A 23840-nucleotide genomic window follows, 5' to 3' on the forward strand; every position below is an offset into this window, starting at 1 on the left:
CTCCTCTCCTCCTCTCCTCTCCTCCTCCTCTCCTCTCTCCTCCTCTCTCCTCCTCTCCTCTCCTCTCCTCTCCTCTCCTCTCCTCTCCTCTCCTCTCCTCTCCTCCTCCTCTCTCTCCTCTCCCTCTCCTCTCCTCTCCTCTCCTCTCTCCTCTCCTCTCCTCTCCTCTCCTCTCCTCTCCCTCTCTCCTCCCTCCTCCCTCTCCTCTCCTCTCCCTCTCCTCTCCCTCTCCCTCTCCTCTCCTCTCCCTCTCCCTCTCCTCTCCTCTCCTCTCCTCTCCTCTCCTCTCCTCTCCTCTCTTCTTTCCTTTTTGGTACCAGATCTTAGAAAACACCAAATTTGTGACGTTTTTTCCCAAGCATCCTAAAGCTGTGCAGTGAGATGCTGAGGAACTAGATGGGAGAGGTTAGCAATGTGCAGATGATGTCTGGGAACTGTGGGAGGTTTATTTCAGTGTTTTCCAGAGGGGTTTGCAGTTAGGACAGAAGTCTTTCTGTCCTTCCTGGAGGTTCCTCCTTGTTGAGGTGTCTGATTGAAGGACCTGGCAGCTCAGAGCTGCTCTGCAAGTAGTTTCAGAAAATATTCCTCCCAGGTAATTGTTATTCAAAGCTGAGAGAAGAACAGGCTGGGAAGAAATGACTCCACGCCAGCAACAGCATATCTCGAAGTGGAATTATTTCTGACTTTTTTCCCCCACCCCAGTTCATCCAGTTGCTCTTGCTATATAATTAGCTGTTCATTTGAAGTATAAAAATATGACTTGGAGTTATAAGAGCCATGGGAATTGTTTACTTTTTGATGAATATCTCAGCAAAGTAAGTCCTTGAGTGCATTTGGGAATGTGGAGCTCAGGGCTGGAAGGAGCCATTTGGTCACTGAGGGGATTTTTTGTGGGATTTCCCACTTACCACCCTCACAAATATAACTTACCTGTCCTCAGATGTCCAGCAGGATTTTCTTCTTAAATCACAGCCAGCTTGAAAGAGAACTTTAAACTCAGCTAAATGATGAAAAGCCAGTGTTACACCATGCTGCAGGAACTGGAAAGATTGAAGTCATTCCCAGAGCAGTGAGATTCCTGTCAGTAGAAAACCTGAGCAGCAGTTTGAGACATGAATTCCCCACCAGGATGATGCTTTCTGGACTCAACAGCCTCAGCCAGCCTGCAGTGCTGCAGGAGAATGGGAACAGCCAGATCTTGAGCTGGAGGGAAGAATAGCCCAGGCTAGCAAAAGTGGGTTTTTTCCAAGTAGAAATGCTTTTCCAGCTGCTGATCTTTGGTGAACCTTCACTGCAGTTTTGGGTGTTTCTTCTTGAATATCTGTAGACATTTGCTGGCTTCTGCCTCCTCCAGGCTGTGCTTTTTTGCTGTGCTTTTCCTCCATGGAGAGGGTTTAGGTGCAGCTAAACCTGATATTAAGCAGTGTTGTAACTTGTCTGCTCCACTTCTACTTGTAGAAACACCAAAAAAAACCCAAACCTTACCCTCCCTCCCCCCTAAAAATCCCAAAACAAACAACCCCCACCCAAAAAAAAAAAAAAAATCCACATTCCCCTGCCCAGTTAGGTGGTGATGTAGTTATAATCCTGAGTATCTGTATAAATTTTAAATTTGTTGTTCGAGATTGAAGCAAAGATTTATGGAAACCTTTCCAGCAAAGGCTCATAAATGGGTTTTGAGGCTGCAGAAACCTGAACTGCAGACTTTTCTCCAGCCAAGGGTTTGTGTTGAAGGCACTAGGCAGTGCCATGGGTGGTGTGGTGTATTCCCTGGAGAGGTGATGAACGTAGCTGCAGTTTGAGAAGTAGAGGGAAAATTAGCTCAAGAGATTGTAAAATTACTTTAAACAAGTTGGTTCTGTAATGAGTCATTCCTGCAGGGCAGGACCTGAACTTCCCACTTGGAATTTTTCTTCCCAGTATCTCCCCCTCAGTATCATCACCCTTTGTGGTTTTCTGTACTGCTGTCCCTTTTCCTACATAAATTTAATTTTTTGTTCTCCTCCCTTTCTTAAGGAGGTCACTGATGCTCAGGAAGAGGAATGAAAGCACGAAGTGTCTTTTTTTGTGATTCAAAATAGTTTTATGGCTTCCCATCCCATGCTTGCAGCAGTTACATTGAGATTGAGACACAAAATAAATAATTTCATGTTCATTTTGCTTGTGTTCAGTGTGGCTGAGCATTGCTCAGCTCTCCAAAAAGGCTCCACAGGTTGTATAAAATTACCTTTTGCCTTCCTTGAAGGATCCTGTGCTGCTCTTCTCTGCAGCTGCAGTAGATCTCTGGCAGATTTCTGTGCCAAGGAAGTTTCCAAGGCTAATTTTGCTATCTGTTCCCTTCAGCAGCTCTCGTTCTCACCACTGCTTGGAGCCTTATGTTGCAGTTCTGACTTGGCCACCCACTGAAAAATGGAGCTGGCAAGTGTTTGGGTCCCTTGGCTTGTCAGGATTTCTGTGTGTAAGTCAGTTTTAACTGGGGAAGCTGCTAAAAAACACTCTCCAAGATAGCTGCCAGCAGCCAAAATAAATTCAATAAATTCAGTGATGGAAGCAGAGCTTTGCCTGAGAACTGAAACACAACAGTTGAGGATGAAATACTCACAGTCAGCACTGTTTGCCCTCGGTGAAGTCAGCAGTGCTGCACTCTGTTGTCTGCTGGCATCCTGGTATTTTGGGGAAATGCTCATTTTAAATATTTTAGCCTCTAAATGAAGAGCCTTTCCCACCAATATTCCCCATATTAGCACTTTTTTCCTGCAGGCTGTGGCCTGGTTAGGCCATAAGGCACAGAACATTTGTGTGTGTTTGTGTTTATGAAGCTGAATTTATTGATTGTAAAACATAATATAGTCTTTCTAAACCACTGAATTAAATTTTCCAGACTTGCCACTGATTGTCGCAGGTCTTATTCCTGGTGTTTCTCTGGTTTGCCTGAAAATATTCCAAATGTTCCAACATTTTCCCACTGTTGAAAAATTCTCAAAACTGCAGGATGCTTTTTTTAGTTGCTGCTTAACACAGGAGCAAAACTTCAGCTGGCAGCTGAAGTGGTTTTTTGGGTTTTTCTCGGTATTTTTTTGGGGGTTTTTTGTGTATGTGTGTCTTCCATGGATTGTCCTCAGCTGGTGTGAGCAGAAGTGTGATATTCCCTCCATCTGACACCAAACATTTCCAGTGCAAAACAATGCCCAGGACAGCCAGGATGAGAGGGAAAAGCCTCAAAATCCCATGTGATCTCCTTACTGCTCTTTGATACCCAAGTCTGTTCATCATGTTTTAATGGATTAAGATTTTCTCTTTAATCCTGTTTATCACAAAACAGGGGTGGTGGTTTAGAATTTCTTTCCCTATAAATTTTTCAAGGAAGACAAGATGAAACTGTGTATTTTTTTTTTGGTATTTTGTATTGTTTCATAGCTGGCACCTTCTCTGCAGGATTTTAGAGTTCAGTGGTAAAGGAACTATGGGGAAAAGCTTATTGATTGCTTTTTGTGTCGAAATAAATGCTGGGAAGTTATTACTGCCAGGCTGATGAGGTCTGGCATTGCATGGATGGCAATAATTTAAAGGAAATTACAGTTTCATTAGTGTGGATTTGCTCTCCAAGGCTAAGTTTAACCATCAGCACAACCTCACTGTATAAAACCAGTCAGAGCTCCCTCTGATCTTTGACCCTTACTGCTCCAAAAGCTGAAATACATTCCTCCATTTTCTTATTTATCACCACTGTCTGCATTTTTACCTTCATTTTCTGGGAGAAATCTGCTCGTGGAGTTCCTTGTGATCACTTTTCTCTGGGCAGTTGAGGTGCAAAACACTGGATTGGACTGGAAAAAAAAGCAATATTAGGTATTAATGGCAGGGGAGAGAAAACCCTGCAAAGTCCAATTTACTGACTACCCTGCAAATATTAGATTAAATTTGCCTTAACAGGACAAAGCAAAGAGATTAAGCTGTATATATATTGTAGATATATTCAAGCTGTATATATATTTGAGGTGGAAGGAAGTAGTTGTGAGCAGATAATGACGTTTTTTGTCATGAGAGCAAGCTGGTGAAAGATATCCTTTCCCATTCAGGAGGGCTGGACTGAATGGTCTCCATCCAAATAATTCTGTGATTTTTAGGAATTGATGTGTTCTGGAGAAATCTCATCTGATACTTCCTGCAGTGTGACAGGGAGGATGGAAGAAGGTGGAAGGGGAAAGTTCTTTTGAGTTTCTCCTCCTCAGATGGAGTCAGAGCTAAGGTGGAATAAGTCAAAAATGCCTGTTCTGCCTGTATTCTCTGTAAGAAATTTTGATGAGATTCAGGAAAAGACTAAACAAATCCATGGTAAATATGGTTTTAAGTATCTGGCAAAATAAAATTGCACAAATGCCTCTTCTGCTGGCATGGGTGATCCATAAACTGATGCTGTGAGACGTGGGGCTTGCAGGGGTTACCCACACATCTGCTGCTGCTTCTTGTCAGACACACAATATTTGGCTGATTTTTTAATAATTCTTTTTTCCCTGCTCATCCTCTGTGCACTCTCATCTACCCCAGAAGTGGATTAATGCATTCCACCCTGCTGCTTGTTGTGAATCCTGCATGAAGGTTTTATTAACTCAAACCAAGAGTAATTTGGACTTTATTTTTAGCATCCAGCACTGCCCTAATTTGATTTTGATATGGAAGTGAAATCACTGAAATCTGATCTGCTTCATTTGTGAGTCTGGTTTTTTTTGATTTTTAATGCTGCAGGGGTGATTTTAAAGTTCTGACTTCAGCTTTTCACTGTGCTGCTGAATCTAAGGAGAATTCTGTGTCCCTGGCTTGGCTCATGGAGTTTTTTTGTGGGGTTCACTTGTGCTGTGTGTGACCAAAAGGTAAATTAAGTGAAAAATGACTCTGTGCCATTTTGCAAATATGTTAAATGATATCTGATCTGTGAAGGTGAGTAAAGATGGTGGAACAACACTTTTAGAGTAGATCACAGATTTTTTTCCTCCTTTTTTTAACAGAATTGGCAGATCAAACCCAGCTGATGGAGGCATAGCCTTTGGCCACTTTTCATGTCTAAAACCAGAAATTGTTTAACAATTGCTGATCTTTCTTTACTAAAGAAAGTTAAATGACAAATGAACCACAGACTCCTGGATTTTTAATTTTTTTCTTTAAGTATGGAAGGCTTAGATTAAAAATTCCTAGATTTTTAATATTCTTTTAAAGTATGGATGGTACTTTAAGCTACAGAAACCCAGCTTTGTATGGTTAATGTAAACCATCAAGTTGCCATAGAAGAAACAGCCAAAGGATGTCAACTCTAATACAACAGCTGGCATTTTCCATAATCTTTGATACAATTCTCTGATTGAATTGACCAGCAGCCATTTAATTATTTTTCTGGAGAGTTTTGCAGTTGCTTGTATTACTCTTGGACTCAACTGCAGACCCCAAGATGCTGCAATGGCAAACGCTGTGCAAGAACAGGACAAAAAGTTCTTTTCCTCTAAGAACTTCTATTGTGTGTTCTTTCAGCAAGATTTCCCTTTGGGGCACATAACACAGCTGAGCTGGGAGAAAAGGAAAAAAGGATGGAAAAATACTGTTATTTACTTTCTAATTATGGCACAGTAATTGCTCATCACATCTACCTCGAGATTGCTTTTCTTGCATCTCCTTGTGTGTGAGCTGGGAGAGGTGGGGAAAGGAGTGATGGAAATTCCTGATTTCCAGAACTGGGCTGGGAGAGGTGGGGAAAATTATAGAAATTCTTGATTTCCAGAACTGGGCTGGGAGAGGTGGGGAAAAGGTGATGGAAATTCCTGATTTCCAGAACTGGCTGGGAAAGGTGGGGAAAAGGTGATGGAAATTCCTGATTTCCAGAACTGGCTGGGAAAGGTGGGGAAAAGAGTGATAGAAATTCCTGATTTCCAAAACTATGAGGGGGAAATGTCCTTCCAAAAAAAGCTGTTTCTGTTTGGGCAGCAGACCAAGAGTCCCTTAGTGTTTCTCCCCTTGCTGAAGGTTATTTTCCCATCTTTTCAAGATGCTGTTGCTGTTTTTCCTTGTTGCAGCAGTCCTGAGCACTCATTCCCAAACTTCCTCCTTGCCCAGCCCCACTTTTCTGTAGACTTTTCCTCCTCCCTTCTTTTCCTGGTGATCACTAAATTTTCTAGGTCACTCCCTTAATATAGAATTTCCCTTAATATAGATTTTTTTTTCCTGCAAATCTTGAGCTGTGATGTATCTGTTCCTCCCTCCCATGTCTGTGGGGCAAAGCTTGAAGGATGCAGTTGAACAAGTCAGCACTATTAAATAAGTTGCGTCCTTTGCATTTTTTTAAAATATATTTTATTTAAGCCACCCAGGTTTCTGCACAAAATCATTTGATTTTAGACTATCCCAAGAGTGGTGAAAAGGGCAGCATGTGGGTGGTCTGACAGAAATGAGGGTCATTTTAGGACAGGGGTGTGTGCTGTCCTGTGCTGATCCCATTTCCCTAAAATCCAGGTTGAACCCTCTGCAGGAACTATTTGGGGATGCTGTTATTTTTATTAATTATTATTAATTATTTAATAACAGTAGCAAAGCATGCTGTTATTTTTGCCCATGCCAAAACTGCTGTGATTTTTCAATTATTGGGGTGTTATGGAGAAGGGAAAGAGCAGATCAGGGTGAATCAACCAGAGCTCTGTGAGATGGGGAGCCTTTCCCTCTTGGACTCACTGATGTGTCTAGAAATCTCCCAGGTGGAAAAAGAAAGTTGGGAGGTTTCCACATTGAAATTCAGAAGTTTCCACATTGAAATTCACAAGTTTCCATATTGAAATTCAGAAGTTCTCCTCCAAAATTCCGTGTCAGGAATTCTGGTTACTGGTGGGTTACTGATCCCTTGGCTGGGACAAAAATCCCTTTTTCACCCCCCAAACTCTGCACCATGCTCTGCTCATCACCCTCAGCAAAACTTCTCAATCCCTTTGGGCTTGAAGTGAGTCTGCAGTGGGGAAGAGAAGCAGAAGAGACCCAGAGTGAGTGCTGGGCTGTGATTCAGTGTCACATGAGCCACTTTGGTTTTGTGTCACTGTGATGTGCTGCTCGTGGAGCTCTTGGATATTTAGTTCAGCCTTCCAGGTTTCCTAACAGCTCTCATGTGATTTCCTCCTCAACTTCATCACATTAAGAATATTCAAATAAATTGTGTACAGAAAAAAAATCTGAGTCCCCTTGGCTGCAAAATGAGCAAAGCACTGAGGGAAAGAAGAAGTCTGAGAAGTCCTTGGAGGTGGGAAAAAGTAAGTTTATTGTGAGACATTGGTGAAATCTTTTAATTGTTGGAGGGATGAAGTCATAGATGAGCCAATAATTTTGATTTGAGGTAGCACAGTTTCACAGAGCTAGTCTGCTGGGCAAGGACTGAAAACACACTGTGTTTAGTCTGTGTAGTTATTCTAATTATACTACATGACAACAACTTCTTATCTTGGTTGTAAGACTTTAATGACAAACTAAGGAGAAAGTTTGTTGTATTTCACTAGTTGTTCTTCATGCCTCTTCACCTGCTTTTTAGAGAAAATTAGTAAAACTAACTTTATTTTTTAATTAACTTTTCTCTAGAGTTCATAGGCATTTTTTGGTGGCAGGGAAGAAATAGCTGCACCTCTTGTTGATGAGTTTGCACCTTTTATTTGCACAGTGCATTTGCATGTTTGTGCTCTCAGAGTAAGCAAAGCTGGGCGTGGAGCACTTGGGAAAGCAGGGTAATAGGTTAATGAGATATTCCCCCTGTAGCAGCTTAATCTCTTCCAAATCCCCTTAGCTGCTAGCTAATCAAATAGATACGGAACAATTAATATATAACTTTTTTTTTTACAAAAGGAGGAGTTAATCACACTTTTCCTTGTGTGACACTTTCTCCTCTCCTTGCTTGCATGGTCACTAACCATTTCTGTAGCTGCTTATCTGAGCTAATTGCTGCTTAAATTATTTTGTAGCCATTTATCGTATAGCTTTCCAACCCACTGTATTGTTTGTGTGAAAATTGAAAATTTTATTGCTGATCCCATCTGAAATTGATCTTCTCAGCAAAGGCTTTCCTGGAGCAATAAGGTTTTCTGTTAAAGAGGTATTTCATGTTTGAGGAGTTCAACCTTTGAACTCCTGGAGGTGAAATTTCAAAATACAAATAGAACTTCTGCATTGGAGTTCTCTAGGTCTGATGATGAATCTCAGCTAAAGCTATTTTTTATTTTAATGATGAGTTGATGACCTGAGTGAATAAAACTCATATGTGTCTTTAAGGAGCTTGAGATTGCTTGCTGAGAGTATCAGGGATGGGGAAATGCAACTTCCTAGATCAGCATAATTTCAGAACAAACCCAAAATTTGTAACTCTCGGTCAAAGTGCTAGAAATGGGTTCCATTTAGGTTTCAAATCCATGTGTGTGGAGCTTCCCTTTCAAATCCATGTGTGTGGAGCTTCCCTCTGCTCATCCCAAGATGAAAAAACACACCCAAGTGTTGAAACAACTGGAGTAAAGTTGGTTTTTTTGCTGCTCTTGGCAACCTCCCCCTGCCATTCAACATCTGTAACGGCAAGGAAACAGTTATCTGCAGAGGGCAGTGACAAGCAGAGATCACAGATTGTTTTGCAATCCCTGTAACCCTTGGTGCTCACCCTCCAGCAGGGTGATGGGGATGGAAGGGCTGCAGGGAGCTGTGCTCTGGACCAGGGCACAGGGAGGAAATGACCTCAGCTGGCTGCAATATTCATGTTACCCGAACTGGTAGGGCTGGATTGAAATCCCAGTTTTTCTCTCCCGCTGAGATGAAAGTTTGCCAGCCTGGGATCACATGGTGTGGGAGCTCTGAACAATAAAAGAAAGTTGCTTGCACTAACTTCCCTTTCCAGCTAATCCTTTTGCTTTTTGAAACTGTGTTTCCTCAGTTCACAATTCACTCTGATAGCTTTGTGCTGTAGCCTGGAGCACGACACGTAGTTTATGCCATTTAAAAATTGATTTTGAATTATTCTGATCAATTTGAATCTACGCCAAATAAACTCTTGTTTTCATAAGAATTCTCTAATGTAGAATCTTTTGGTCAGTGCTATGGTATCTTGTTTGTCATACATACTTCATTCTAGGCATAAATTTAAAGAGATTAGGAAACGCAGAAGATGATTTAAAGTCAACACCATGCAATGCAAAGGGAGAACAAAGAAAAATGCACCAACTTGTCCTTTAACCTTCCTGCCGCTTTAATTCCAACCAGCAACGCAATTAACAGCGACCAAACTTTCACAGTGGCCGAGGTATCAGACAAAACAACTTACTGTAGTCCCTCCTTCTCCTCCTCCTCCCTTCCCCAGCAGTTTTTACGTTACATAAGCAGATTTCTTTGTTTTTCCTCTTTCCTCGTGAACGAGCTTCACTCTCTTCTCGAAGCAGACTGGTTTTGCTTACGCTTTTCCTCTGAGCCCAGAGGGAGAGGAGGAGCATCGAGTGGCTGAAAAACCCAGCGTGGAAACTGTCAGGCAGCTTCAGGAGTCCTTCCTGGCAACTTGCAGGGCTTGGAATGGGATAAATGTGAGCCTCTGGTAGGGTTTGCCATTGTGGAGTAATTCCTCGTGAGGTGGTGTTGGATTATATTTGCCAGCGATGTCTTCTGGACCAGGTAAGGCTGACCAGGATGCTTCTGCTCAGCTTGGATCTCCTCAAGGCTCCTTTGTGTCCAGAGATATCAAGAGTTAAATTCTGCAGTCTGAGGCGAATAAACCAGTGAGCATCAGCTGCCTTGTGATGCAATTCAGCTGGAATGCTCTGGTGGCTTTTCCCTCCTCTGCTCAGGAAAGAAACTTGGAATCTCCTGAGCTGCTTGCCTGATAGATCTGCCTCCCCAATACCTCTGCTGCTCTGGGCTTCTTTTGCTGCTGTGTTCACCAGCTCGGGACTTTCTTAAAAGTTTTGTGACGTTAAAAAGTGGTTTCAGTTCCAGGCTTGTCAGATTCACTGAGCTCTGTCATTGCTCTGAGGATTCTATAGGAAATATCTATACTTCTATATCTAAGGTTTATATCCTGCATAAGATTTATATCCTTGGTTTAGGAGGTAGGTGTACACTTGTGACTTACACCCAGCTTTTCACACATAATGTTACGATAATCCATTTAACTGATGCTTATGCTATGCTTAATGTACAGAAAAAAAAATTATTGTACTATCCAGTGAAAGAGTTGGATGTTTTCCATGGTATGCTTGTAAATGAGTTTTAAAGAATCCTATTGAAAATACTGCTTTACTTCTAAGGGAGTGCATTTCTCATTTCTGAGAAAAGCCCAGCTTAGGGGAAGTTCAATCAAAAGGCATAGCCAACCCTAACAGCCTCGTGTAACATTCTGAACTGAGTTTTCCACAGAGAGGTGAATGAAGCTGATCTGAAGGTTTGGTTTGGAATGCCAATCTCCCTCTCTGGAAAGCCCTGTGAGACTGAAGAGAGGGAAGGGACTAGAGAGAGTTTGGGATTTCCTAGAGAAGCTTGGAGTAGATGTGTGCAAATAGTTCTGTGCAGTTCTTCTGATTTCAGTGCTTGTGGGCGTCTGATTTTGGGGAGGTACCAAGAATACTCATTTAAAAATAACTCTATTGGCTCCTTATCTGTTTTGTGATCAAGTCTGAAACTTCCCTTTTCCCTCTAGCTTTTAATGATGAACCAGAAGGATGAGAATCCCACCTTTCCTCCACTCATTAAATACCATTTTGGTGTATCCTGAGAAGGACTGACATGTGGTTGTAGGTTTTTTTTTTCTCTGATCTGTCCTTTAAGAGCTGTTTTCTAGGATATGCAATGCATATTCTTTTCCTGTAAATGTGACATGAAACCCTTATGGATTTTTCAGGAAGGATAATGTGTTGTTACAACTACCTGTGGATTTATGTTCTGCTGGTAGTAGTATTCACTGTAAGAGAAAAAGTTGATTTCAAGCAATGTCTTTTCAAAGGGTCATTGATGTCATGACCAAGAAGTCAACAAGGACTTCAGTGTTTTCATTAGTGCCATTATTATGATTTTCTTTGTGATGCAGCACTGAGTTTTATGTTCACCTCTTACCTGGGAGGTGCTACATAAACAGAAAATGTCTCTTGGTTTACATCAGTGCTTGTAAACCCAGTGAATCTGCTCAGTCTTTACTAAAAATTCAAAATATTTATGCAATTCTCCTCTTCCCTGTCTCTCCCCTTCTGCCCTGGGTTTGTAATTATCATCAAACAAAAGGATTAAGTTTCTTTAGTGTTGAGTTTGGAGCTTCAGTGCCAGAAATGGGTATTTCTCACAGTTTGACAGGCAATGCTTGACCTTGAGAAGGAGATGTAGTTAGGAAATATCATCTTTCCTTCACATTGCCATAAAATATTTAAAACATTATGATCACTCTTGCTTGCTTGTGAAAAAACCCAGCAGTGAAGACCTGTCATTGTAAAAAGGAAACAAAAAAAAAAGGGGAGGCAGCAGCTGGTTTACGTCATGTGAGGTGGAGAGGGATTGGAGTGTTGCCAAAGCTTGCATTAGAAAAGAAATTAAATGCTTAACCTTAAACAAATGTTATTTTTAAGAGTAATTTCACAGAGTTTATTTGCTGTCTGTTTTGGAAACTTTCCTCCCCATCATGTAAGCCATCCCCCTTTCTTTTTTAGTGAATATTTTGCTGTTCTTTCTTCTCATTCCAAGAGCTGAGGCTCTAAGGAAAAAGCTGAAATATTTTCAAAGTGAAAGGTTGCACATCCTTGAGAAGTGTTGGGCAAAACTTCATCCATTTCAAAATTATTTCTCTTCTTTAGTTGTGTTTAATGTGTTTTTCCACTCCACTACTTTTTTTTTTTAGCCAGCATTTTCCATCCATTTACACACTCAAAGATAAATATCTGTATGAGTATTAAGCTTTTTGGAAGAGTGTGACAAATATTCATCAAGTTTGCATTAAAAAAAAAGAAAAAATTTGAATTCTCCAGCTTCCTAGGTTTTAAGAAATGACAATCCAAATTCATCACACTGTTGTTCTTTTTTCTTTTTCTTTTTTTTTTTTTTTAAAGAGTAAATTTGAAATGGAGGTGTGTAAAAGAGAGGACTAAACAACAGAACACTTGTGAATTTGAATCTCTCAGCCTGTTCAGAGCATGGAGTGCAAAGCAGTTTCAACAATCTGTGTAATGCTCCAGAGGCATTGATGTGCAGCTCTGCAGTGAACTCTGTGAGCAGCACAAAGAGAGCTCATCTCTGGCAATTAAGGGCTAAGAGATTTTCCCCCATTTGGATCCCAGGCAGCTTGTACTTGGCTTCCTCACACAGGGATGATTATGCAGCAGAGGGTTGGTGTGAAATGGGGATTGGTTTCTTGTTCCTCATGGAACAGAGACGATGTCAAAGCTGGCATTGATTGAGGTGAGTTTAAAGGGTCTGGGCAAGAAGGTCCTTCCTGAATGATTTCACAGGAAGGCTCTAAATGCACTTAAAACGAGGCTTTTTGTGGCTGTTCTTCACTTTTTTTTCCCCCTCAACCAGGTCAAAAGCAGGAAGCACTTGAAATCTTGTGAAGCATCCAGCTTGGGGTTCTTTATATTTCTGGTTTGGTGCAGCCAGCACTGCCAGGGAGCTGCTTGTTCTGCAGGCTTGGGGGGCTGCTGGCTGTTAGTGACTTGGCAGGGAGGCTGAAGGGCTTGGGGAGCCTGAGAGATCTCAGTTTGGGGGAGGAAAGGAAAAGAAAGGAAAGGAAAGGAAAGGAAAGGAAAGGAAAGGAAAGGAAAGGAAAGGAAAGGAAAGGAAAGGAAAGGGGAAAGGAAAGGGGAAAGGAAAGGAAAGGAAAGGAAAGGAAAGGAAAGGAAAGGAAAGGAAAGGAAAGGAAAGGAAAGGAAAGGAAAGGAAAGGAAAGGAAAGGAAAGGAAAGGAAAGGAAAGGAAAGGAAAGGAAAGGAAAGGAAAGGAAAGGAGAAAGGAAAGGAAAGGAAAGGAAAGGAAAGGAAAGGAAAGGAAAGGAAAGGAAAGGAAAGGAAAGGAAAGGAAAGGAAAGGAAAGGAAAGGGAAAGGAAAGGAAAAGGAAAGGAAATCTGCACCTCTGGAGCCAACCCTAAAGGGCTGCAGGGTTTCTCTCCATCCCTGCCTTCCCCTTTATCAGAAAGTTCAGCAGTTTGCATTGCCCTGCAATGCTATAGTGCAGTTTTACCCTCCTGCCTGGGCTGTCATCAGGGCATAATTCAAGCCAGACATTTCTAGATTATGGGTTTTTTTTATTATTTTTTCCCCCTTTTCTGTCCCTGCTGTTCACTTCAACCCCACTGAGACACGATTCAATAGAAGCAAGATTATCTAGTAACTACTTCCTTCTGGAAGGGGAATCCTGCCTTCCTTTCCTTATCAATGAATTTGCTGAGCTGCAGTGCATCTAAGGTGAAGGAATGCATGAAATGGGCTGCTCCTGGCATATTTCAAGGCACTCATTTTTAGATTATTTTTGGTTTTTATTATTTTTTTCCCCTCTCTGTCCCTGCTGTTTAGTCCAACCCCACTGAGATACCATTCAGTAAAATCAATATTATCTACTATTGGCTACTTGCTTCTGGAAAGGCAATCTTGGCTTCCTTTCCTTATCAACAAATTTGCCTCTTTGCCCAAACTCTGGTGCATCTAAGGTGAAGGAATGCATGAAATGGGTTGCTCCTGATATATTCCAAGCCATCCATTTTTAGATTATTTTTGGATTTATTGTTTTTTCCCCTTTCTAGCCCTGCTGTTTACTCCAACCCCACTGAGATACCATTCAGTAAAATCAATATTATCTCCTAGAGGCTGCTTGCTTCTGGAAAGGCAATCTTGCCTTCCTTTCCTTACCAACAAATATAACATTATTATTTCCATATAATTTCCTTATAATATAACATAATATGTTATTTCCTTATCAATAAGTATAATATATAAATATTTGGGCCTCTTTGCCCAAACTCCAGTGCATCTCAGGCGAAAGAATGCACAAAGCACCAAACATTTATTTTTTATTTTTATTTTCATTTTTATTCCTGCTGGCTCAATAAAGCATATATTCACATGCTTTATTTTTTTTTTTTATTTTTTATTTTTATTTTCATTTTTATTCCTCCTGGCTCCACTTTCCCAGCCCACATCCTGAGGCTCGATGGATGCCAACCCCAGAGCAGCTGGAGCAGGGAGGGCAGTGGGTGGGACAGTTTGTGTGTGTGACAGCTGGATGAGCTCTGGGCTGGCAGGACACCCCGACTGCTTCAGCAGGGACAGAGTTTCCAGCTGTCAGGGAGAGTTTTATGGACTTGGGTTGGATAATTGACTTCTTTCTGGATCTTTGGTTGTTCTGCGTTTTGGGTATGCTCTGTTATGTGTTTGTATCTTTATTTGAATTATTATAATTTGATTTATATATTTAATTTAATAAGTTATATAATTAATATTATATAAATTGTATATAATTTATTTTACAGCTTCTGCTCAGATCTTCTGAAATAATGTCAGTTACAGTGTCAGCCTTCTATGATAATTATATACTTTATTTTTTTTTTCCCCCTCTGGGTCTGTGGCGGCTTTTTGCTTTGAGTTGTTTAGCATCCTGTTTCCAAAAATGCTTTTTTAAAGTCCTTTTATCTGCAGAAATAGTTGATTTCACGTCTCAAAGCATGTGGATGGTTTCTAAAAGAGCTCTGAGTTGAGATAATTGCACAGATAACTGGGCAGAGAACAAGACTGAAGTGTCAGTGACTTGTCAGAGAAATTCAGAAGCAATGAATAATGAGCCAAATGATGAAATCTGTAGTTAAATTAAATTTCTCTAAGAACACTTATTTTATAATGGTTGATGAATTATAGAAGGGGAGATCTTTCTGTCACTGTCTGAGGAATCCTTGCCCTTGAATCCTCCACTGGTGAATCCTGAATTATTCCAGTGCTTTGGATCAGATAAATAGTGCATTTTTCCTGCAGCTGACTTCAGTTTTGCAGGTGCTTTCCTCAATATAAAGTTAAATTTTGCTGCCCAGCTTGGTGTCATGCTGTTTATCTGATATACAATGAAAGGAAGAGGAAAATAAATCATCTTAATACTTGGCAAATAAAGTGAAAGAAACACCAGGCTCAGTGCAACAGCCCCTGCCCAGACAAGTGATTCCTCTGTGATCTGTAAATCTGTTTTTGCAAATGGGGTGTCTTGTTTAATAAATAGGAGCTTGGGGCACTTAAAAAATGGGGATTGCCATCTGTGCAGAGTATGCTGGTGACAAAAATTTAGTGAAAAATTGGACTGTTGCATAAAATCTTAGAGGAGGGGACATTGCTCTCATGGCTGTAGGGTCAGGAAATGTATTCACTTGTCCTGTAGTCTTAATAAAAACAAAGGGAAAATATTGTCCAAATATGCTGAGAGATTTTGGCAATGTTTTATGAAACACATGCCATGAAAATCTCTATAAGTAAAGGAACACTATTGCATGTTTTCTCTCTAGATTTTGGGTTTGATAATCCATGTTGAAAGAGCAAAGTGAAAGCAAAGCTTTGGGGGAATGGATTGTAGCACAGGAATTCAGGATGAGGAAAAGCAGTGCTTTATTGCTGTACACACAGCTCCTTGAGCTTGGAGCTCTCCCTTCACTCATGTCTTTCTGGAGATGTGGTTTGAACATTTCTTTTCTCTGCTCGTCTAACAAACCTCCATTATTCACTAAATAGCTGATATCCACCACTGGCAAAGCCATTGTGTACAACTGGAGGTGACTAATAAAAACCTGAGTGAAGAAATGCTGTGGTTTTGGCAGAGGACCTCAGTTATTAGCTACTACATTCAAAAGACAATAATTTCAAGTCCTGTACAGTGTTTATTTTTTTTTTTTTACTTATTTAATTTTATTGGAACAGCATCAGCTGTGCATGTTGCTTTATGGTGCTAATCCAAAACTGAATTGCTGAAAGATAATCCCATTAATTGTTGACTCATTTTCACAAGAGCCCCAGCAGATGCACAGGTTTGCCTGCAAGGAAACAACTCTCAGAGCCAAAAAACAAAGATCACAGCCAGGCAGGACAACAGAGGAAGCACACTGAGCCTCCCTGCTGCAGCCAGGCTGGCAGGACGTTTGTAGGAAATGTGGAATTCACCATTCAGTTCCTTACTTTGCCTGATTCACCGAGACTGAGATCAGGGCATTGCTGATAAATCTTATTTAGTTAATAATTTGGTGCTTCCTGTTAAAGCTTGGACTTTGTAACCTTGAATTTGTTACCTTAGATATGTATCCTACTTAAATGGGGATGGCATCTCCATCTTTTTAGCAGAAATTCCAGAAAGCTCTGTTTCAGCCTAGAAATGAAAGTCACCACCAGAAAGATGATTTCTTCCAACCAAAACAGTTGAATTTCTTGACTAAACACTGTCAAAGCAGCATGGAATGCTCAAATCTCATCAATCCCTCCAAACCAAGGCCATGCAGTCATGGCTCGCCCTAGACCCAGCAGATATGGGAAGGTTTGAATGTCACATGCTCTGCACAACCTAACTCAGTTTATTACAAATGCAACTATTTCAAAAGTAGTTTCTTCTTGTAGAATATTTTGGGGGTTGTTGTGCACAGTTCAACTTGCTGAAGATTCTTTCAGCTTCCCTGCTGTGTATTTATTGCTGAGTTCACACACTAAGCACAGTGCAATCCTCAGCCTGGAAACCTCTGCTCTCTGGTAATCAGTGAGGTGCCACATTTACCAAGAAGTTAAATATTTTCCTGTTCTTGGCACGTAATAAATAGCAAGTGTTTGGCCTGACGGTTTGAAATTCAGTAATGTTTCCTGTTTAACTTCCCCATCACATGTTGTGAGTGCATTCATCAGGTCATTGAACTAAAAGAGAAGTATTTATACATTTTTTGCAATCTACGATTTATAACTAACACATTCACTTGAAGATTTATTTACCTTATGCAGGAAATGCTATGAAAGGGAGTTTAATTGTAGTTTGATAGTTCTGTTCATGTTTGTGTGCAGTGAGAAATAATAGTTTTATGTGCTTTAGATCTTTTTTACTCCCAGAAAATGGTCTACCTTCTTCTGTTGAACTTAAAATATTTTTGCCTGTGTCTGGCCAATAGCTCTGCAAGGAAAAAACTCCACATTTTTGCATTTTGTCAGCATACATATCTGCACCAATCCTTCAACAGGACCTGATCTATCCCTTATCCTTTGCCAAGATTCCATTTTTGAAAGAGAATTCCAAACCGTCTGTTATTTGCTATTTATTTTTCTGGCCAGCACCTTCTTGCAGAAAGAAAACTAATTTATTAGGCGAGACAGCCCTCCTGACTTCAGCCAAAGCTATTTTTTCCTCTTTTTGCCGTGCTGGGTTATCAGCTCTTTGCAGAATTGCAGCAGTGGCTCACCACAGCACTGATGTTAACCTTTAGGGTTCATCTGCACACAACAGAGTATCAGGATGGAGTTTCTGCACTATTGTGCAGCTGTGAAATATTCACAATTCTGTCACCACTGCAGTGGGAGAGGTGAAGATGTATCAAAGCACAGCTGTGGGATTAACCTGGAAGGATGGCTTTTAATAGAATTTGGAGGAAGGAAGATTTTTTTTTTTTTTTTCAATGAAACATTGACTTCCTACTCTCCTCCTTCACATTCCAAATTCTCAGAAGATTTGGGATTAGTGCTGTTGTTGCTGACTTGTGTTTGGGTTTGCATCAGCAGGATGAACCTCCTAGAACATGACAATTCCCCTCACAAAAAGGATAAATCTGGGAAGTTGGATACATTTGGGAGGTGCCAAGTTATTTGAGACTCAACCTAACACACATAACTACATAAAAATTAATTTTTATACTTTAACTTTGCCTCTCGTCACAAGAGGCTAATACTTTTCCCATAGATTTTGTCTACATCCCAAAATGCTGCATTTCTTGCATTCAAAATGTGTGATTAAGAGTGGGATCACAGTGGCAGCAAAAATTAGGCAGTGCTGGAGCAGTATGGATCACTATGTGCTTATAAGTGGGAATAAAAATAAAAATAATAAAAATAATTAAAAATAATAAAAATAAAAATAAATTTAAAAAATAACAGCCCAAGATTTAATGGTGTTGAGCTTGGCTTTTGGAAGTGCTGATGGTGAACCTCTCCAATACTCACACATTAGTGCAATCTTTGGGATATAAATATAAATATAAATAAGCCATTTTTTCAATCTTACTGGCATTTGAAGCTGCCTGATTATGTTTGTCTAAATGCTCATGGATCCAAGTTATTTCTAATTAGAAAGCCCTGAAAATACAGATAATGCATCACCTAGCTTCAAACATGTTTTCAGATGCAAACGTGTTTGCAAGCATTCCAGCTTCTCATTTCCTCGCAGGTGATAACCAAAATAATTAAGTGCTTATCAAATTTGCACTGTTTATTTCTCTTTTCTGTTAGTTTTTTTATTACCTCTTACATTTCTTGAATCTTCCCCCACCTTTCTCTCCTGTTCAGTGTATTTCATCATTCTTGAAGGGGGATATTGATGTTCCAGTCAGCACAGGAACTGGCTGGTGATATTTTGTTGTGCATGGCATTTCTCTCTTCAGGTAAAATCTCTCTGTTTTTATAATGCATGGGAATAGCAGAAGTGTGAGAGGTTTTTTTTTTAATTTTCTTTATTTCTTCTTCAGGCCAGCAATAATCAGGATTGGCTTCTACTTCAGCCCAGTAAAAGCTGCAGATTTTTGCAGCATGTCTGCCTTTTCCTATATCTAATGGGATTTTATCTTGTATTTAGAGGGCAACAGCTGTATTTTGAAAGGGTAAACTCTATTTTACTGCTTCCCTAAACCTAGACAACTGAGCAGCCCTGCTGAAATGCATGCTGCTGGTTGTGGAGCAAGGATTTGGGCTGAATATTGTGTGTTTTGGGTTTTGTGATGACAAAGTGTATTATTATAGTATAATAGATTGCACACAGTGCACCAGATAGAGGAATTTTCACCAGGAGTTTGTGTTTCTGCCACAGTTTTCTTGTCTGCATCTCCTGGAAGGTGGTATTGTTCACTGGCTGGAAGGTAGGGCTGAGATTTCCACAGATCCTTTTCTAAAGGATGCTTTTTCCCCAGAGAACTTGACTACTCAGTTTTGTACAGAAATATGCTGTGGCTACATTTCCATTACCCTTTTCCATTCTGGCTTTACATGGCTTGAGGATGTGACATGATTAACAGAATTCCTAGTTTGAAATACAGATTAAATGTCTGCAGCATGTCCATCTTGAGCAAACACAGCTTCCAGAGAGGATGGAGAATTTGTTTAATGCCTTGTACAACAATAAAGAATTTGAATTTGCTGAATAATGAATAATGAATTTTCATGTGCTGAGTTGTTGGTGTTTAGACAGAGAACGTTTGGGGTCAGAACACCTCTTGGAGTTTTTATTTCCTTTAAGCAGTTGCAAAAATCCCATTACTGAGAAGCACTTTTTCTGTTCCTTGTGCTACCCTTCTGTATTACAGTGGCAATGGCAAAATGGCTTTTGCCCACTGAATCCAACAAATATTTCCCAGTCTAGTGGTGCTGACAACAAAATTGATTAGGGCCACCTAATATTTTTGCATTAAAAGCTTTTTTCCAGCTGTTGCTGGTTTTGCTGGACTTTGTTCTAAGGCCATGTGTGTGTGCATGTGTAAACAATGAATGGTTTGCAGAAATGGTTTGGAGAATGGTTTATAGAAATGGCTTTACAGAAATGGCTTTACAGAAATGGTTAACAGAAATGGTTAACAGAAATGCTTTACAGAAATGGTTAACAGAAATGGTTAACAGAAATGCTTTACAGAAATGGTTTACAGAAATGCTTTACAGAAATGGCTTTACAGAAATGGTTTTCAGAATGCTTTACAGAAATGCTTTACAGAAATGGTTTGCACAATGGTTTACAGAAACACCTTTACAGAACTGGTTTTCAGAATGAAAGTCTGACCAGCTGCTGGAGGAGCTGGGGCTGTGTGTGAATGATGTCACCAGAAGGTGTGAGGAAGGCAGAGGAGCTGTCCTGCCCCTTCCAGCTGTTCCCAGCTGTTCTCTGGTGCAAGCAGCACAGCTGGGGTGATCATGAACTCAAACTGATCCCAAACCTCCTCCAGTCCCACCTGCCTGGCTCTGCTGCTCTCGCCGTGCAGGGAGCAGAGCTGTGCTGGCCCAGGGGAAGGGGTGGCCAGCAGCAGGAGGTGACAGGGCCAGGGGAGCTGTGGCTGACCACAGAGCAGCTCTGCTCTCAGCAGCAGCTCTGCCTTTGGCTCTGCTCTCTGTGATGGTGAGCGATAACCTCGACAGGAATTGGTGCCTTGAGAAGGCTCTGAGTGCGAAATAAGTTCCTTTTCTGACCACAGCAGTGCCTCGCTTTCTTAGGAAATCCTTTGAATAAATAAGGTACCATTTAGATGAACATTTTTAGCCCTGGCTGCTTTCCCTTGCTCCTCCCACAAGAATGTTGTTGATTTTTTTGATTCAGAGGTAAAGGAATACTGACCCAAGTGACATCTCAATGTCCTTCATGTTGTTCTTTCAAGGTTTTGATTGTGTTTAGAGAACCAATTGCTTTCACACCCCAAACAGAAGTGCATGGTTTAGGCTTCTGGAGTCACAGTCTAAGAAGTGCTTTTGTAATCCCATTCTACTGAGTGCTTTTGTTACGGTTTCTGTTCTTTGAATTTGTTTTCCTTTAAATTTTCTTCCAAATTTCTTACCAATTGCAGCATATTAGGGAGAATAAATTCCATTCTGCTAAGAAAAAGTCAGTTGGCTTCATGCTGTGCGCTTTTATTTTTTGGGTGTTTTTAATACTTATAATAGTATTATATAATAATAATAATTATAATAATATACTCTCCTAGCAAAAAAGGAGATGCAATTAATTTAGCTGCCTTTGGGATCCTACCATCAGTAATGAAATAAATATATAAATACAGCATCCTGTGCACACCTTGAATACAGATATAGAATAGCTGAACAAAATTCTGCTTTTTCTAGAGTTCTGTTGAACAAGCAACAATTCAAATAGGAAAATATTCTGTTGGAGATTGTCATGTTGCTATAGAAGAGCTTAGGCTAGTCATGGTGGAAGTATATTTTTAATATCCAACTCTTCACGGTTTAAACAACATAATAAATTTCAGTGAAAGGCAAAGAGTGTTTTTATGATGAAACACCTAAAGGGAACACGAATATTTGAATATCCTCTGCAGAGAATTGTTAGCACTCTAATAAACGTGTTTGTAGCCATTTCACCTTATATTAGATATAAGATAGAATGGCATTCTATTATATTAATTATACTATATTCATTTTATTAATTATATTATATTTTATATTTTATATATTTTATTTATATAATATTTATGTAATTTATTTATATTAATATTCATATAATTTATATTTTATGATATATTTTGTATATTATATAATTATATTATATATTAATTATATATAATACATTTTATTTAATACATGATATATAACATTATATATTAAAATTATATTATATTTAATCCCATTTCTTACTTTTGTCTGCATTCCTTTTCCAGGCAGCAGCATCTGTCCAAAGCCCTTAATTCTGCCCAGAGCTTGTGCAGCCAGTGCCCCGGGCAGGCTGGTGGAGCAGAACTCCCAGAATGAGGCGAATCAGGGAATAAATGGCAGTGTGGCACCCAGACAGAGCCCACGCTCAGCTGCGAGCCCAAAGCCACAAGGTGAGCAGCTTCAAATATTTTGGATAAACCTGTTCTTCATCTCAGGCTGCTGAGAGAATTGGAGCACCTTGGAAGAATTGTGTTTGAAAGGGAGAAAACCACAGGGTGTAAGCGTGTTGCTGAAATATAAATATAGTGTGGATGCCTTGTGATTCTGTAATTTCTGATGTATTTTTTGGAATTATTGTTGTATTTGAGCTGGAAAGCTGGACACTGGTTTTGAGCTGGAGTGTTTTCAGGCTGGGCTGGTGGGGAAGATATTCAGGGCTTTTGGAGTTCCAGCAGAGATGGAGAGGAAATCTCCTGCAGGTGTGTGTGGAAAGGTGGGAACTTCATGTTTTTCCACTAAAACCTGACCAGAAATGCACACAGCCCAGAATTAGATTTCCCTACTTTCTGTCTCTGTCCAGAAATAATATCTTCACTTTTAAAAGCTAAATAAATCAACCTATATAAATATATATGCACACACACTTTATGTATAAATATTTATATGTAATTCAGACATATATAAAGTAAATATATATATTGAATCAAACCTCAAAGCATCTTTTAATGTGTTCTTCTCAGTAATAGTGTTGATTCTGTTGTGGTTGATCAGAAAAATGAGCAGAAATCTTGAATTCAAATCAGATCTGGACTGATATCTTTCAGGAGTGACATGCAATAAGAATAGGAACTTTGATCATTTTAAAAGCTAAAAAAGGAGTATTTTTAGTGGACATAGATCCCAATGCTGCTCAGTGGATTGGATTCCAGTGCTGATAAGACAGAAATGAGAATTACTTACAGAAAACTGGATGTGACCCTGGCTGGATTCCAGGTATCCCCAGGGGAGAAATTTTTTAGTGTGTCAAGAAAGTTTTGTTTCATTCTGGAGCACGAGAACAAAATAAAGCTGTATTTTTGTGTGTGTGTGTGTATTTCGTTTTCATAGAAATTTTGCCAGTATTGTTAACAAAACTAAGATTTTTTTTTGCCAGTCATATATAAACATGACTTACCTGAGTATCCTTTCTGCACCATTTCCTAGGACTCTGGAATAAATCCTCTACAGCAAAGTTAAAAAGAGAACATGTGTTCTTCCTAAGAGAAATATTCTAGAAATCCTTCATGGATAAACAGAAACGTGCTAGCAATAAAAAGATTTTAAGCCTTTCAAAACCAATGTAAACACACTTATTACAAAATTTTAGCTGTTAGATAAATTAGGAGTTGTATATTATTGGACTCCATTCATTTAAGTAGCTCCACAGCTGCTGCTGCTCTTTCCTAGTCACGTTTCCTTTGGTTTGTCAATATTTTGTGCTCCAAAATGTGCAACAGCCAGGAGTAGTGCTGCAGTCTAAGAAACACAGCTGTGTGGATTAAATTCAATAATTCTGTTGTAAATAGGGTTTTGTGGCTCCTTTGTTCACGGGTCGCTCTCCATTTATTTCTATTAAATATTTGCATCAGATTGAGGTTTTATAGAATATCTTTTGTTTGGCTTTTTATTGAATTGAAGCAGAACAAAGTAGAATTATTGAGACAGGCATTTGGGAGTCTGAACAATATTGGCAAACTAAGTTGCTCTAGTTTATTGGTTTAAAAGTGGCTATTTTTTTAAGGTTTATTGGTTTAAAAGTGGCTATTTTTTTAAAGTTTATGGGTTTTAAAGTCGCTGTTTTTTTCATGTAGAGGTAGAGAAATATTTTTCGGTTTATAGTCGCAGGAAATGTTTTTCCATATGGTTTTTCTAGTCATGCAAATGCTAAGTGTCCTTTGCTAATGAAAGGAAATGAGATGAGAGACCTGAATTGTAATGGATTTGGTTGTGGAGGAACTAACTGCAAAATGACCTTAACCTACCCTACCAAAATAATTAAAATAAGTGATATAAATGTGACTTTGAGGTTGTGTTGCAAGTGGGGTAAAGCCATTTTCAGTAAATTTTGCCTTAGTAAGGGAAATAGAGCTTGAATTTAGAGGAAAAATGTTCAAAATCTTGCACTTCAAGTGAACCCTGTGCTTTTGTCTGCACTTGGTCTCCAGAAGTAGTTTAAGTATTTAGAAACAGTTCACTCGGGGTAGTTAGGTC

The 23840-nt window shown here is 39.7% G+C and overlaps 1 protein-coding gene and 1 long non-coding RNA gene across 7 annotated transcripts in view; one reads left to right on the forward strand and one right to left on the reverse strand.

The window, feature by feature from the left end:
- Window positions 1-23840, forward strand: part of FGD4 (FYVE, RhoGEF and PH domain containing 4) — an 86089-nt gene that overhangs the window by 33324 nt on the left and 28925 nt on the right. For 5 of the 6 annotated variants that reach the window (XM_085049485.1, XM_085049486.1, XM_085049490.1 and 2 more), the window contains exon 2: window positions 21596-21760. In XM_085049485.1, the coding sequence (XP_084905611.1) occupies window positions 21596-21760 (165 nt within the window). Of the gene's footprint in view, window positions 1-9528; window positions 9661-21595; window positions 21761-23840 lie in introns of those variants that run through there. The other variant, XM_085049487.1, reaches the window with a different exon arrangement.
- Window positions 338-9419, reverse strand: LOC146442780 (uncharacterized). The gene is made up of 3 exons (XR_014849459.1): window positions 9320-9419; window positions 3743-3827; window positions 338-1410 (listed from the first exon to the last, which is right to left on the reverse strand). It is a non-coding gene; the product is annotated as an uncharacterized LOC146442780 (long non-coding RNA).

This window comes from Lichenostomus cassidix, chromosome 1Ab (assembly GCF_008360975.1).
Source record: "Lichenostomus cassidix isolate B80296 chromosome 1Ab, HeHo_3.0, whole genome shotgun sequence".
In the NCBI taxonomy this organism is placed as follows: domain Eukaryota; kingdom Metazoa; phylum Chordata; class Aves; order Passeriformes; family Meliphagidae; genus Lichenostomus; species Lichenostomus cassidix.